Source organism: Onychostruthus taczanowskii, unplaced genomic scaffold (assembly GCF_017590055.1).
Source record: "Onychostruthus taczanowskii isolate IOZ18803 unplaced genomic scaffold, ASM1759005v1 scaffold103, whole genome shotgun sequence".
Classification (NCBI taxonomy): Eukaryota; Metazoa; Chordata; class Aves; order Passeriformes; family Passeridae; genus Onychostruthus; species Onychostruthus taczanowskii.
The window spans coordinates 1,124,606-1,141,115 of record NW_024496858.1 but is presented as its reverse complement, the minus strand read 5'-3'; the positions used below and the strand labels follow the sequence as shown (position 1 = coordinate 1,141,115).

General features: G+C 44.5%; 1 protein-coding gene across 2 annotated transcripts in view; it reads left to right on the top strand.

Annotated features, from left to right (window-relative positions):
• PELI2 (pellino E3 ubiquitin protein ligase family member 2) overlaps positions 1-8,244 on the top strand; it is a 66,301-nt gene extending 58,057 nt beyond the window's left edge. For both annotated transcript variants that reach the window (XM_041413289.1, XM_041413297.1), the window contains 3 exons: positions 2,575-2,772; positions 3,070-3,258; positions 6,754-8,244. In XM_041413289.1, the coding sequence (XP_041269223.1) occupies positions 2,575-2,772; positions 3,070-3,258; positions 6,754-7,335 (969 nt within the window). In that variant the 3' untranslated portion in view covers positions 7,336-8,244. The remainder of the gene's footprint in view (positions 1-2,574; positions 2,773-3,069; positions 3,259-6,753) is intronic.
• The last annotated feature ends 8,266 nt before the right edge of the window (positions 8,245-16,510 follow it).

The following is a 16,510-nucleotide window of genomic DNA, read 5'->3' as shown; positions in this document are numbered from 1 at the left end:
CTGTTAAATTCTGTGCTGTCAGTTTGCCTTGTCAGGAGCAGCAAAGCCAGGCACTGCCTGCCTCTCACCCAGCTTTAACCATCACCTGCAGAGGACACAGCTCCTGCCTCTGCAGCACCTGGCACATTTATGGGCTCCTGTTGGAAGTAACTTAGGGGAATCAGATGACACAGTTAACAAGAAGGGTCCCAAAATACAGCCTGAAGTTGCTAGAAAGAAGAAAATCTTCTGTGCTGTGGAGGAAAACAGGAGAAAAATGAGTAATGAAGTGTGTAAAAGCAGCTCTGAATAATGGACTGGGTCTGTAGTGACTCTGGTCTGGCTGCAACTGCAGATGAGGTAAAAATCTTGCAGGGTGAATGTTGATAGCATCAAGTTTTTCATTTATTCCTTAGGCACTTGCTTTTCAGGTGATCTCAAACCCAAATTCATGATTTAATACAGAGCTTGAGAAAATTGCCAGATTTTGAAGGTCACTTTTTCAAATAAATTGAATGCTGAAAAGTAGCACAATACATGAGACACATCCTCTAGGAGGCTTTCTCAACTGGAAAAGGGAAGAAAACCAAATATTTAAAATATTTGATTTTGCATAGACATACTTGTGACACAAACAAGTAAGTCCTGAAGTATTTATATAAAAAAACCACATACCATTCTAGAGATTTGAAAAAACACATAGATGCATTGTTTATAGATCTTAATGCTTGTATCTAAAGAAAGTGGAATTTCATGGTGAATGATTAGTGTGATGTAAGGCTGGGAGCCCACACTTGTGTACTTTGTCATCTTTTGAGGAAAAATGAGGCAGATTTTTCTCTAATTGCATCTAAAAGCTTTGAGAGAATGATCTATTTCAGAGACTGCATGAGGCAGAAACTTGTTATGAACAAATTAATTTCATATTTGTTATTGATTATCCTTTAAGAGACTCCATGTACAGATGGAGAATAGTCAAAAGTTATTCATGAGGTTCCTGCTGCTGCTCAGTGCTGACTCTTAGCAGGAATTGCTTTGGATGGAAAACAGAAGCCTGGTAGAAATAATACTGTAAAAGGAAGAAGAATATTGCTTTGTAAGATTTAGCTTCAAGTTGTCAAGTTACATAAATCAGGAATATCCCATATTAAATAGTTTCTAAACTCTCTCTCCTGGGTATTCTAGAAGACACTTTCTGTGAGAAATTGAAATCTGGACTTTTGATTAGGCCTTGTTGGGTATTTCATGTGCAGGGAGCTGATCCCATTTTCTGCTTGTGCTGAGCCCTGTGATGTGCAGAGAGTAACTGGATGTGTCATTGGAGACAGGAATTCTGACTTGTGTTAGACTGCAGCCTGCAAGCAGAGCTTGAAGCAGAGAGCACAGCAGAGATCCCTGCACTATTCCTGTCAATCCAGTTGTGACAAGGCTTAGGTGTGGATAATATTCATGTCCTTGACTCTTGAGCAGTGTTTCTTTAAAGCAGGTTTAGTTTGCAGAGATGTTTGTTAATGATGGAACCATACATAGCTCCCCATAGCTGGCTTAAAGAGCAAGATCTGAGCAGAATGGAACTTCTTGGGCAACAGTGAGATCATATTTAGTGAGGAGGTTATTTAATATCAATGTAGATACCTGATAACTGAAGGTAGTTTCATGTGAAGAGTATTCCTAATTCTGTTTGATCACAAGTTGTCTGTAAAATTAATATTCTGTTCACTTCTTGTTCCTCAGCTCCACTTTCCCAGTTAAGCTCAAAGTTGGTGTAACACTAATTTGCCTGTAGAAATATTGATAAAGCCTCACTGTCTGTCTGGCAGTCAGATCCTTCCATCCATGTAGTCATGAAGTTTTCTGTCCCAGATGTTTGCAGATTTAGAATTAAAATTTTTAGCTGACAAGACAGAAAAATCTTCCTGTCTACTACTGAGTCTATTGAATCTTCCTGTCTACACACTACTGGGCGTGTCTCATTTCTGTTTAACTCAAGAAAGTTTTTAAATTCTGTTAGTAGTGCATGTGCATGATTAGGAATAAATTTCAACATAGGGTGGGTTTTGCCTGACAGCTCTTCTTTCTGGGACTACAAATCCTGAAAACATGAAGGTGGGTAGATGCTTGTTATGACATATCAAAATAACCAAGTTCTGGCTCTTAAAAAAAGTCCTTCCTTTTCATGGCAAATGTTTTTGGAACTGGAAAATGTGAATAAAACTTGTCAATCCAAGCTAGTGCTTTCTTATCTGACAGAATGCAGTAAGTAATTTGCTGTGGTTGGATGAGGAAAGGCAAGGTGATAATACTATTTTTAGTGAAATTACACTTACCAAACAGATCAGCTGTGTTGATCTGTTTGAAGCAAGCATGAACATCACTTGTGGTAAGTGAAAATTTGTCATTCCATGTCTGTGATGTATTTCTGCCTAGGACAAATGTGGAAATACAGGTTAGTCTCTGGTTGGATCTTGTCTTCCAAAAATTCAGTAGATATAAGTTTGCTGATGTCATCAGTATTAACCTGGCAAAATTGTGTCCTCAATGCTTCGTATTTCTGTGGGTATTTCTATTTATACCATTATCTTAAATTTTTTGCAGGTTGGGAGGTCTACAGAAAGCCCCATAGACTTTGTAGTAACAGACACTATTTCAGGAAATCAAAATAGTGATGAAACCCAGATTACCCAGAGCACCATCTCCCGATTTGCCTGCAGGATTGTTTGTGACAGGAACCCACCATACACAGCAAGGATCTTTGCAGCTGGCTTTGACTCGTCTAAAAATATATTTCTTGGTGTAAGTACTGCTAATAATGATGTTACAAGCAAACTCTGGTTTATATTCTGTTACTTTCAAGCCCCCAAATCTCCTTGTACTGGTTGATAACTTGTACTGTCATTAGACTTTTATTACTCCAAGGCACCAGCTGCAGTGTTAAGTAGAAGCTGCAGTTTATGTGCCTGAATTATCACCAGCAGAGACTCGTGGTTATAATTGTCTTTAACAATGAAGCTGCACTTCAGGAACTGTTAGAGGATTTTCTTTAGGTTGGTTTGATGTATTTCTGATAGTCACTGTGACTGTCACACGTAGGAAAAAGCAGCCAAGTGGAAAAACCCTGATGGCCACATGGATGGATTGACAACCAACGGGGTGCTGGTGATGCACCCCAAGGGAGGCTTCACGGAGGAGTCCAAGCCCGGGGTGTGGCGGGAGATCTCCGTCTGTGGGGACGTCTACACGCTCCGGGAGACCCGGTCTGCTCAGCACAGGGGCAAACTGGTAAGTGGAAGTTGTTGGTTTTGGGTTTTTTTTTATTTTTATTTTTGTTGAGGTTGGGATTGAAGGTACTTCAGGCGATAGTTCACGTTCGGACTCAGGTGTTTGTTACTTTTCATCAGTGTTACAGTCTGCAGTTCTGTAGTTTGTCATTAACAAGGCACAGAAGTGGTTAACCATCTCTTGTTACAAGGTCTGTTAAGGCTAAACTATCTCAATTAATCTAAATTATTTTCACTTTTAACACAATAACTAATCTCTCAAAGTCCGCAATGCAGACTTTTCTATCCAACTACAAAATACCACCCAAACCCATGGAGAAGAAAGAACGTAAAGAACAACCTGCTTCTCCTCTAAAACTTCTATTGTACTTCATATTAATTACTATATTCTAAAACTCCAAACTCTTTAAGTTTTTCACCCTGTGATATTACACACTTCTAACCAACTACACACCTGTAATCTTAGTGCTATCAATCAATTTTGGAAGCCTTCTCCACAGCTTCAGGTCAAATGTAGTGTTCTCCAGGAAGTCAGAGTCTGTTTGTACAGAAAGTCTAAAATTTTCAGCATCCAGAACTCCCAACAGGAAGTGACTGAAATTAATCAAGGGGTACTGTGGATGTGACAGTGTGGTCAGAGAGACAGAAAGCTAGATCAGCTTTCCTGTGAATCAGTCTGGGAAGTTTCAGGGAGCTGGAGACAAAGGATGATAATCAAATGGAAAAATCCACAGGTGGTGTTTTGTAACAAGCTGTTTTCCCATAAGGTTGTTCACAAATGGGTGTCTTCTTAATTAGCCAATGGTGATGGAGTTTTGATTAAAGGACCATTCAGGTCCACCTGTAGAGAATTAGAGGATAAAAAGGAATGGGTTCCTAATAAAATTATTATTAGCCTTCTGAAAATGCATGGAGTGTGTCACTCTTTATCCATGTCACTTCTGGCTCAACAGTGACAGGGTATTTATTTTCCTGCCTTTGAATGGAGGCAGGTACAGGGTGGCTGGCCCTGAGCAGTGGCGCTGTGAGAGTGTAAATCTGGGTGTTACAGCAGATTTTGCACTGCTGTTCTGTTCCTGAGTGTGTGGGAGAACATTCAGAACTTGCTGCTAATGCCACTTTTCCTGAAAATAGTACAGAGTGTAAAAGCAAAATAAACTCTGCTCTGGAATCTCCATCTCTGGAGTGTTCTCCTGGGACATGGGGATGTCTGGAAGTTGCTGCATGGGGAGCTGTCTTTTGCAGTACTGCCAGAAGAGTCCACTTCTGTGCAAAAGCAGTTTGGGTAAAGCACTTCTGTTTGATTTACCTGCCACTGGGAAGATAAGAGGAGCCTGGAAGTCTATTCCTGTTTTCTCCTGTGAGGCAGGATGAGCTTTGCTTTTCCCAGAAGTGAGAGATTTCAGCTGCCAGGGACCTGTGACACATAAAACCAGGAGAGAAGTTCAGTGAACTGGCTTTGCAGAAAACTGACTGCAGAAGGAGTTAGGGGAATGGAGTTGGGCTGCTCTGCTTTCAGGAGACACCCTTCAGCACATAAATTGCTTTGTCACACTGATGGTGGCAGGCAGATGTTGCCTGGGGACCTGGACAGATGATGTGGCAATTGCAGTCTTTGTGGTTAGCAAAACACCTTTTTAATGCTGCTAAAGAGAGGCACAGCAAAACAAATGAATCCCCCTCCCTGCATCCAAAATGAGTTGAATTCTCATTTAAATAAAATTGCATGGCACACTGGTATTGATGTGATCAGTATTCGTTGATTGGGTTCATAAAACCAAATGCAGGCTGTATAATGAATTGAACACGTTGCATATGAGGGAGCTTTTTGTTTTGCTGTTTGTGAAGGAATTATCTGAAAAGAGCATCAGATCAAGGCTTCTCTCATCTCTACTTGAACCATTACATTTTTTCTGCTGGAATTACTTGGCACTGGTGACCTCTCATCTCTAGTCTGAGTTGTACCACTGAGGTGTTTTGTGCAGGATGATCCACAGTTAATCTGTGAATTTAAACTGGATTAAAATGTAAATGCTAAATTGGTTGTCATTCATAGTATTCTTAGGCAGATGTGATGATTTCATGTGACCTACTTAATGTATTTGTTTGTATTTGGCTGTTTGTTCTGCATTAGTGGTATTTTCTGCATGCTTTCTGTGCACAGTAGGTCTGTTTTTCTCTTTAATTTTATAAACAGCCTTTTTAATATATATTCATCATTAATGAACTGATAGCAAAAGCATGGATTGCTTATATGTTTGTGACATTAAAATAAAGAGTATTTCAGTCAAGTACAATGTGTGTTTGGCATAATCCCATGAAAATGTTGTACCTGCTTTTAATCAGAGAGACACCTTTAGGCAGTGCACGCTGGGGCTGTGTTTGCTTGGAATACCTCATTAAATAAGAGGGCTAATGAGTGGGGTGGGTAATTGTTCATAAGCTGAGCCTGTGTGGCTTCAAATTTGTCACCTGAGAAATTGAACTGGTAATTCTGTCTGCTGCAGTGCTAAGCCATGCCTGTGCTGCTTCTGCTGCTGTGGCACGCTCTGCTGGGAGCTCATGCTGCTGCAGTGCTTGACCCTTGCCACAACCCCAGAACAAATGGTATCTGAGAGGCAGGACAGCTGGCCTGACCTGGGTATCAGTTCTTAGTCCAAAAACTACTTTTTTATTTTACTGTGTGAGCAGCTTCTGTCAGTGTTGTGTCGGCAAGGAATTCCAGGAGAGAATCTGCTAATGCAGCCCTCAGGGAATGGCACGTCTTTTCTTCAGTCTATCAGGACTTACTGAAATATGACAAAGGCACAGAGAATCAATATTGGAGGAAAAAATGCGTGCTCAGGGGCCCAAAGACTGTATAATAATTTATATTGCAACTACAAATGCAAATCCCTTGTACAAGCACAGAATAAGAGAGCAGTGCTCGTCATAATCCTAGATGTAGGTTAGGAGGTGAGGTGGATTCAGGACAGCAATAAGACAAAATTAAGCAGGTTAATTCTGAGAAAGGTGGTGTGGTGTATGGTTGTGTTGGAGGGTGCCAGGACTTGGGAAGAGACAAGAATCTTGACTCCATGTTTCAGAAGGCTGATTTATTATGTTATGATATATATTATATTAAAATGCTATACTAAAACTATACTAAAAGAATAGAGAGAAAAGGATCCATCAGAAGGCTAGGAAGGACAGGAGAGGAATGAGGAATGATAACAAAAGCTTGTGACTTTCAGAGTCCAATGCAGCTGCATCTTTGATTGTTTATTAAGTAGAAAAAACTCACAGGAATCAATCACAGATGCACCTCTTGGTAAACAATGTCCAGGCCACATTCCACAGCCATCAGATAGTTAATTGTTTACATTTCTTTTCTGAGGCTTCTCAGCTAGAATAGGAGAAAAATCCCAGCAAAGGATTTTTCATAAAATATCCTGGCTACAGCGGTGTCTGTAAAAACTCCCAGGCTAAACAGCCTCCCTTTGTGTCCTGCCACCAGGTAGAAAACGAGACCAACATCCTTCAGGACGGCTCCCTGATCGACCTGTGCGGGGCCACGCTGCTGTGGAGGACGGCGGACGGGCTCCTGCACTCCCCGACGCAGAAACACATCGAGGCGCTGCGGCAGGAGATCAACGCCGCCAGGCCCCAGTGCCCCGTGGGCTTCAACACCCTGGCCTTCCCCAGCATGACCCGCAAGGACGTGGTGAAGAAGAAGGACGTGGAGGAGAAGCAGCCCTGGGCCTACCTCAGCTGCGGCCACGTGCACGGCTACCACAACTGGGGCCACCGCAGCGACACGGAAGCCAACGAGCGCGAGTGCCCCATGTGCAGAACCGTGGGCCCCTACGTGCCTCTGTGGCTGGGCTGCGAGGCCGGCTTCTACGTGGACGCCGGGCCCCCCACGCACGCTTTCACCCCCTGCGGACACGTGTGCTCCGAGAAAACTGCCAAATACTGGTCCCAGATCCCGCTGCCCCACGGGACTCACGCCTTCCACGCCGCCTGCCCCTTCTGCGCCACGCAGCTCTCCGGCGGCAGCAACTGCGTCAAGCTCATCTTTCAGGGCCCCATCGACTGAGGAACCGCACGGCAATGACCACAATAAAAGTTTTCTTGAACGGTTTACTGTGAAGGTTTTTGCCACTAACTCTTAGGTTTTACCTTTTTTTATAATGTCGTTAATAGGGGGTGGTAGGGTGGGGGCGGGGGAAGCGATGAGGAGACGGAGGGACTGTGGTGGAATTGGGATACATTGATACCTGGAACTCGACAGATATCAGTGGTGTTGCATGCTCGAAAGCAGCATATTCATGGAGTCTTCTTGGTCCAATTGTAGTATATTTGTAATCTTTTTATTAGTACCCTGGATCAGAAAAAGGTGTCTTAAATGATTTTTTTAAGCTAAGATTTTTTAATGGAAAGGTTTTTTCTTCTAAACTTTGACAAGCCTTTAAAACCTATTTTTCAAATCTAGAAGGAACATACAGAATGTAACTGTCTTTAATTTGCAATATAATTTAACTTGAATAGTTTCTCAAGGAGCAAATACAGAATGTGTGGACAACCATAGGTGAATGTTCACTAGAGATAATTGGATATGTAAGAGAAAAATTAGCTGCCTAAAGTGTAGAGGATAAGAGCTATTAAAATATCTATTATGGTATAACACAGCTGGCCAAAAAGGCATCAAAGATTACTTGAAACTGAGGAAATCCTGTTTGCATTGATTTCCTTTCAGTGTAGTAGATATCCACTGGCTATTAGGTATGGGAGATGGCTGATTATTTTCTGGGATTTTTTTCCATTTAACCTGCATCTGGTGAAACCACTTTGCTCTTTTCCATACTTGGCTCTGGGTTTAAGCTGATGTTCTGTGTGTGGGTAGTCTGACCTTTTTATTTCTGCTTTGCTTGCCCTCATTGCTCCTTACCCAGGACCTTTGGGCGTGTGGAGGCCACAGATTCCCAAAATGGTTTGGGTGGGAAGGGACCTTTAAGCTCTTCAGATACAGAATGTAACTGTCTTTAATTTGCAATATAATTTAACTTGAATAGTTTCTCAAGGAGCAAATACAGAATGTGTGGACAACCATAGGTGAATGTTCACTAGAGATAATTGGATATGTAAGAGAAAAATTAGCTGCCTAAAGTGTAGAGGATAAGAGCTATTAAAATATCTATTATGGTATAACACAGCTGGCCAAAAAGGCATCAAAGATTACTTGAAACTGAGGAAATCCTGTTTGCATTGATTTCCTTTCAGTGTAGTAGATATCCACTGGCTATTAGGTATGGGAGATGGCTGATTATTTTCTGGGATTTTTTTTCCATTTAACCTGCATCTGTTGAAACCACTTTGCTCTTTTCCATACTTGGCTCTGGGTTTAAGCTGATGTTCTGTGTGTGGGTAGTCTGACCTTTTTATTTCTGCTTTGCTTGCCCAGGACCTTTGGGCGTGTGGAGGCCACAGATTCCCAAAATGGTTTGGGTGGGAAGGGAACCTTAAAGCTCTTCACTTTCACTCCCTGCCATGCCAGGGACACCTTCCCTGTCCCAGTTTGCTCCATCCTGGCCTTGGGCACTTTCAGGGATGCAGGGGCAGATCCTGGGCAGCCTGGTGGAGCCAGAGGAGCGTCCAGGCTTTGCTGCAGTGATGAAGGGGTGGTGCCACAGCACGCACGAGGTTTAGGTACAGCTGGTACAGAATTAATCTCCATAAACCTGAGTTCAGGAAAGCACTTAGTCTGTCCTTAAATCTGCGCCCATGGCTGGGACTGTTTGGATTCTCAAGAGCTTCAGTGCATTGCGGTTATTCGCTGTTACGTTTTGAAATTTTAAAAAAAGCAATTTAAAATAAGTTATTTTTTAAGCTCACTTTAAAGCATTTTCACTAGAAGGGAGAGCATCATTTCCAGTTCAGCTGAGCATTTTTGTTCACTTCTCAACTTGCTGCCATCTGTCACCTTTTCTTTTGCAGATTGAGTTGTGTTTGTATCTCTTTTTTCCCCCAAATGTTTGCAAATCAAACAACATTCAAATGTAATCAAATATATGCACCAGGGTGGTACATCTGAAGTGGATCACTTGAAATTCGTGACTTTTTAAGAGAGCTGATAAATGTTTACTATGGAAATAATTAAATCAGAATTTCATATGAGATGTACCCTGCCCACTGTTAGGCTCATTTCATGCAGAATGATAACTCATTGATTTGTGGGGTTTTTTTTTCTTTATGCTTTCTGTACTCTTGGTATCTGAGGTATCAATCTATCCAGGTTTAAAAAAAAAAAAAATTGGGAGAAATCTATAACATCTCTAGATGAAATTGATCATTCAAGCTCAGTTCTGTTTAATCAACTATAGCTTTTTGCTATATTTGTGCCCTTTGTATAAATAAATAATTTATATGATTTTAATATATTCTGTATATATATATACTTGAATTGGCCTGTTCATATTTTGGTTGTAAAATTGTTTTATAATTAACCTTATAAACATTTTACATGTCCCTTGCCAATGGTAATGGGATGGATTTTGTCTGCTGCTGTTTTTAGTATAATTTTGCTGTATACATGTTCAGCATTTTAATAATTTGAAAGTAGCTTTACTTTTCTTTTCATGCTTTTGCTGTTCAAAATATAACTCTGCAGCATTTTTTTTTCTAAAATCCCCAAACTGTACAGTTTTTGTCCCACTCAGTGATTTGAAACAGGATAAACCTTGTTAACCTACAACTATATGCTTCTTCCTAGTGCCTTTTCAAAGAGATCCTCTTGTGATTCCATATTCCAAGTCCTTACTCCCAGCCTTGTGGCTCATCTCCACGGAGAGCAGCAGCCCAGCCAGGTGGGGGAGAAATCCGGACACAGAGGTGCCTCTTCCTCACCCTGAGCCCGTGCAGGTTCCTCAGGTGCCGCAGTCATTCCTGCTTAGCAGATACCTCATCTGGGAGAGGCAGCCTCGCTCCTCCCTCCCTGTGTGTGTGTGCAGCATTCCTGGCTCTGCTGGCAGCCCCGGGCTGAGCTCAGCAGGGTCTGCACGTGGGGTCTGCTTCTCTGAGCCCCCTCAGACTGGAAACACCCAGGCACCACCTCCCTCCCCCAGCTGCTGCGCTCCTTCCCTTCACCGTGCAGTTTAATTGCTGCTTCAGGGCTTCATCTCCCTTCGGTTCCCTGCGGAAAGTGAACGTACGCGTTGGAAGAATCCTCTCTGGAAACACAGCACACCAGCAGGCTTGCTGTGTTTGGCTTGTGTGAAGCAGAATGCTGGATGATGGTTTGTATCCAAGGGAAGTGTCTGTTTGAAACTGTTTAAACAAGATTTTTTTTTTTTTTTCCTTCTGTATAACACAAGGAAAACTCTCAGAATCCCAGAACAGGCAAGGCTGGAAGCGACCGCAGGGGCTCGTCTGGTCCCAGCTCCGCTCAAGAAGGGCCATCCTGGAGCACGTGGCACAGGAATATCTCCAGTGAGGGAGGCTCCACACCCTCTCTGGTGTCTGTCCAGGGCTTGGTCACTGCACAGGGAAGTTCTTCCTCATGTTCAGGTGGAATTTAGGGGCATTTAGGAATTTAGGCTCGTTCCTCTCATCCACAGAGCAGGGCCTGCTCCATCCTCTTGGCAGCCTCCTTTGGGTAATTATGCACACTGATGGGGTTTCCTCTAGTGTCTCTTCTTGGGCTGAACATTCCCAGTCCTTCAGCCTTTCCTCCTGAGGGAGGCTCCACTCCCTCCATCCTCATGGGAGGATTTGCCCTCTGTTCCTACCCCAGCATCTCCGTGTCCCTCCCGTCCTGAGGAGCCCAGAACTGGGCACAGCACTCTGGGTGTGCCTCAGCAGGGCTGAGCAGAGGGGCAGGGTTCTTTTCTGGGAAGCAATTTCCCAAGGTTTTGTGGAATTCAGGGATTTTGCTGTTCAGATCCAGGGTCGGTCCTGCAGAGTTGGGTTTGCTGGGAAGGCAGAAGAGTTGTAACATGATTTTCCTCAATCCCTGCTCTGGTGTAATGATGGAGCATTCAGCTCTTAGCCCTTGCCTTCCCCCAGCTCCATAAACACCTCCTCTGGTCTGGTACCTCCATAGGAAAAGGAGTTTGTGGATAAATAAAATTAAGAGTCAGTATACTTGAGAACCACCCTCAGATTTATTCATTATTTAAGTGTTACGGTGTTCCCTGCATCCCATCTCCAATGCTGGCAGTGTATCCCATAGGGAATTTTTCATCACCTGTTACTGTTGAATCTATCTGAATGCCTCAAAAGCAGCTTTGACTGCGTAACTTAGAATTAAAAGTATTTTTCTAGTCTGATTTTTTTTTTTTTAAGATTATATCTGTCAAATCCATGCACACTGGAGCTGGAGCCCTTCCCTTTTTGCTGGCAGCTTTCTGGGAGAGCGCTGAAGTCTAAAGAAAACGAGTGGGGAATGCTGTTCTTGCTGGGAGTTGTTGTCTAGTTGTACAGGAGAGTTCACATAAGACTGTTTTATTCCTTAATTGTTTTCAAATGTGGTCATTTTGTGCTACACTCATAGTACTGTGCAGGCTGAGTAATTAAAGAGGAATCTTTTTTTCCATTGTGAGGGTGGGAATGGGGATCAGAAGAGAAGAAGGCCATGGTTGAACTGGTTCCAGTAGGGACAGATCCACCTTGAAGCCAAGGAACTGCTTGGAAATGTGACTGGAGCTGTTCCTGCTTTCAGCCCTCATCCATGCCCTGCAGAGGAGTCTCCTCAGTTTGTTGGGAAGGTCTGGGATGCTCTGGAAAGCCCGTGGCCTTCCCAGTGAGACACTCCTTGGTGTTTTAGTGGCAGTTCCTGGAATTTGAGGGTTTGGCTTCAGAGCCTGAGCAAGGAGCCAGAGATGCTGAGTGTGTCATAGTGAGAAACTCTGAACAGAACTTAATTATGTTTTAGTGCTTAATTATATTTTAGGTCATGCTCCCTTTAGTGCTCTTGCAGTAGCTGGTGGATTCCTCTCCATTTTTTCATTCTTCTGGAAGTGGAAGGAAATTTCTCCAAGACCATCACGTTTCTGTTCCTCCATCCCACAGTCTTGACACTTTCCTGTGGCTGGAGAACCATTGGTAGGGATGTGGCTGTGCTGAGGACTGGCAGGCATTTAAATCCATTTTTAGCCTGCTAGGAAAACTGACCTGACTTCCTCCTCATTTCCTCAGTTTTTAACCCTCCTGTGAGTCCTTGGCTCCTCATTCTCAGTTTATCCACGCAGTTGCAGGTACACAAATAAATAACAGCTTGGAAGGAAAACACAACCCACGCTTGCAGTGTCTTTTGACAGATTTTTCTCATTATTCTGGGTTTTCTGAGCACTGGTCACAGGTCTGCACACTGGGTGGTGTGAGGTAAAAGGACAAACCTAGAAGGTAAGGCTGGTTTTTGGGGGAGGGGGGCAGTTTCTAGGATGGGGTCACAGTGGCTCTGCAAACTGTGTCCCACTGAGTGCATGGATTTTGGAACAGCAGTGGGGTGACCCTGGGCAGGCAGTAGAGACAGATCTTTCCTGTCTGTGCTGCTCTGCCTTCATTTATTGGCAGCAGAACAAAAATAGGAGCTGCTTGAACACCCAAACACCAGAAAAAAAACCTAATGTCTGTCCAGATTCCCTCACTGGGGAAATATTTATATTTCCCTGGTGGGCAAGCCAGTCTCCAAGTCGCCTGAAATCCCTCCTGCTGCTGTCCTGGGGATTAGGGGTGGGAATGGCTCTTAGATCCACCGTGGAGAGCCCTTGGAAGGCAGCACAGCCGCAGGAAAAGCCTCTCCCTGTGTGATGGAGGGTGATGTTTACCTTAAAAACAGTGTGAGCAGCTGTTCAACTTCTGGGTATATTTGTAAAATTGGTCTTTTTATACGCCGTGTGAAATGGACTGGAATAATTTCTTTTGCTGTTGTACCTGTGGAAGTACAAGCCATTTTACAGGAAAAAAAAATTATAAAACAAATTAAAATATTATCTCAGTATTGTCACTGACTCCTTCAGTTTATTTTCCCTGCTGGTTGGTTGTCAGACTTGACTTTGATTTGCAAAAAAAACCATATAAACAACTTCAAAAATAAATGGTTTCTTTTACTCTTTTATCCCCTTTCTACTCAGCAAACAAAACCTGAAGCCTTTGATTGAGGATTCTTAAATATTGGAGGTAGTGGAGCGTATTCAGGTGTGAGTGCCCTGGAATTTCAGTTAATTCCCTTCCCTGATTTTTAAATTGAACTGTTTGTTTTCAGTGCCAGCTGCCTCCTTGCAGTGTTAACGTAATTGCTAAATAAAAGCAATTTCCAGGAATAATATGCTTTGTGACTCTTAAAATTAATTTCCATAATGGGAATTCAGTGGTTTGTTTTCCAGCTGTGTATTCTGCATCCCTTTTTCGCAGGTGGTCCCTCATTTTTTTAAAGGAGCTAAAATGAATTGTCAGCTCTTTTTTTGGAACTTGGAAAAATAAGTGTTGGTGTGAGCACAGGGAAGGAAAATAAGGATATCTGGAGTGTTTTCTGGATGTGGTTGCCTGCCAGCTGGCTCTTGTGCTTCCAGGGAAGTCAGGAGTGCTCAGTCCTTTCCAGGGAAATGCTCCTGGGTGAGGGGGAAGCTTTGGGATGTCTGGGTGTGACTGTTCTCAGCTCCCAGCAGAGCAGTGAACCCTTTTTCCTGTGGGATTGCTCTGTCCAGCTTCACTCCAGGACACTGAAAATGCACTCCCGAGGGCAGGGCTGTGGTCCTGGTGGATTCCTGGGCAGGAATCCTGTGCTTGGAGAGAGGCAGTGCTCAGGGGGCAGAGACAGCTCTGCTGGCTTAAAGCGAGGTGATCTTTGAGGTCCTTTCCAACCCAAACCATCCCAGGATTCCAAGGCAGCCTTGGAGCAGTGGGCGAGGGAGAAGTTTCTGCTGCTCCTCAGAGGAGGGGAAGAGCCTCAAGGCAGGAGCAAAGGCTGAGAGGAAAGAGCAAGGAGAGCTCAGAGCTGAGCTGCTGCTGTAGCCCCAGCTTAGGGAATCACTCACCTCATCCCCTGCCATGGCAGGGACACCTTCCACTGTCCCAGGATGACCCCAACCCCATCCAACCTGGTCTTGGGCACTTTAGGGATCCAGGGACAGCCACAGCTCCTGTGGGCACCCTGTGCCAGGGTCTTCCCACCCTCACAGGGAAGAATTTTTTTCCCAATATCCCATCTAAACCTGCCCTTTTAGAAGCAATTCCCCCTTGTCCTGTCACATCCCTTGTCCCCAGTCCCTCTCCAGCTCTCCTGGAGCCCCTCCAGGCCCTGCCAGGGGCTCTGAGCTCTCCCTGGAGCCTTCTCCTCTCCAGGAGAACATTCCCAGCTCTCCCAGCCTGGCTCAAAGCAGCAGAAGTGTCCCAGCCCATCCTCAAGCAATCCTCAGTCCCCTCATGACCCTCTGTGTGCTTGTCGTGCAGATTGTGTGGATTTTATATCAATTCTGTCACAGGTTTGTTTTTTAATTGAAACCCTCAGCTTTCAGCCTGTTCTCCATTCAATTTATGCAAGACAACAGGACCACACATCATCCTAATGATCCCATTCCCTTGCTGCTTTTCTCTCCTCATCCCTCCAGCTCCCTGATTAAAGATGTTGTGGTCTCTTTTTTTTTCACTCCTTTCTGAAGGGAGGCATCGATTCCTATCTGTGTTACCTGGCTGTAAAATTTCACTGCTCACTCACTGCAGCTGTGCTGCTGGGAAATCATCTTTGTGAGAGCTTTCCAGGCTGTCTGTGGCTCCTGCCTTTCTTTGCCTTTCAAGGCATGGCTGTATGGATGCATATTTTTAGGAGGAACTTAAGAAATCTCTTTCATGTAAAACTGAGGCAGACAGAAGTTTGACAGAGGAGTCTGAGCCTGATAGTTCTTTTCTTTTCCACTCACTGAAAACTCCTGTCTGAAGACAGGCTTGAGATGAGAAAAGACTTCACAGCAGAAAGGAATTCTGTAGAACCCCAGTTACATCAGGGCTTAAACTCCTAGATGTGCCTGTGAATAATTAAATAGTTATATAGGCAAAGAAATAATCTTTGGGGAATATTGCCCTTAAATGCTGCATTTTAAAAGGAGCCTGACCTTTGAACTGAGCCAAAATCTGAAAACTCTGCTAGGAATTGTCCTCTGCAAGGACAGGAGGGGAACAGAGAGGGAGCCAGGGACCAGAAATGGGATGTGCTGTGTGGGTTTCTGGGTTCAGGGATGGTGTCTGCCCCTGCCAGGCTGCTGGGGCCCAGCTGTGGCTCTGCAGTGCCAGCTGTGTGCCAGCTGTGGCAGCAGGGACAGGGGCACAGGATTTGGGCTGAGGTGCCTGTTGAGCCAAGGTCACAAATGCAGCTCAGCTGGGCGGGGAGAGCAGGGAGCAACATCTGGCACATCTGGGGCCTGTGGAGCACCCCCTCCCCTCTTTGTTTCTCCCTGATTAAATGGAAGTGAGGAGCCAGGGAAGGGCTGGAGGAAGGGAGAACAGGCCAGAGTAATTCCCCTGACGAGAGGGTCCAGATGAGGATTAAACTGAGCTTTGTCCAAGCTGTGTCTGAACACAGGGAGTCTGATTTGCCTTTAGATGTGGTTTAGCAAAGCATAGAGGAATCATGAAATGGCTTGGGTTGGAAGGGACCTCAAGGATCATCAAATTCCACCCTTCCACTGTCCCAGGTGCTCCAAGCCCTGTCCAGCCTGGCCTTGGGCACTGCCAGGGATCCAGGGGCAGCCACAGCTGCTCTGAGCTGAGCTTGTCTCCCCCCAGACACAGCCCAGCCACTGTCAATGTTCTTTCCCTTAAGCAGGATGAGATCCTTATGGTCCTTCCCACTCAGCTTTTCCTCTGCCCTTAAGGCCATTTCTGTGCTTTTTCTGTGTCTTTTCGGGCTCCCTTGCTGGATCTGGGCGTGTGGCTCTGCTGCTGAGCTGCTCAGTGGGACACTGGGGTGTGGGGTCACTTCCCAGCCTTGCAATTCCCCTCTTCCCAACCACAAGGCACCTGGGAACTGCTGGGAGTTGCTGCTTTTGCTGATCCCAGTGGGATTGAGGCTCCCCTGGCTGCAGATCCCCACCCCGTGGGGCTGGAATCCTTCCCCACCTGCCAAATTCCCCCATTCCCTCATGGAATCACTCAGGTTGGAAAACACCTTCAGGATCATGGAGTGTAAGGATTTTGCAGCTCTGCTTTCCAATGTCAGGGCTTTTTCTATTCAAAATCCTCCTCGAATTCCTCTCTGGAATTCCCTGCTGTTGGTAGAG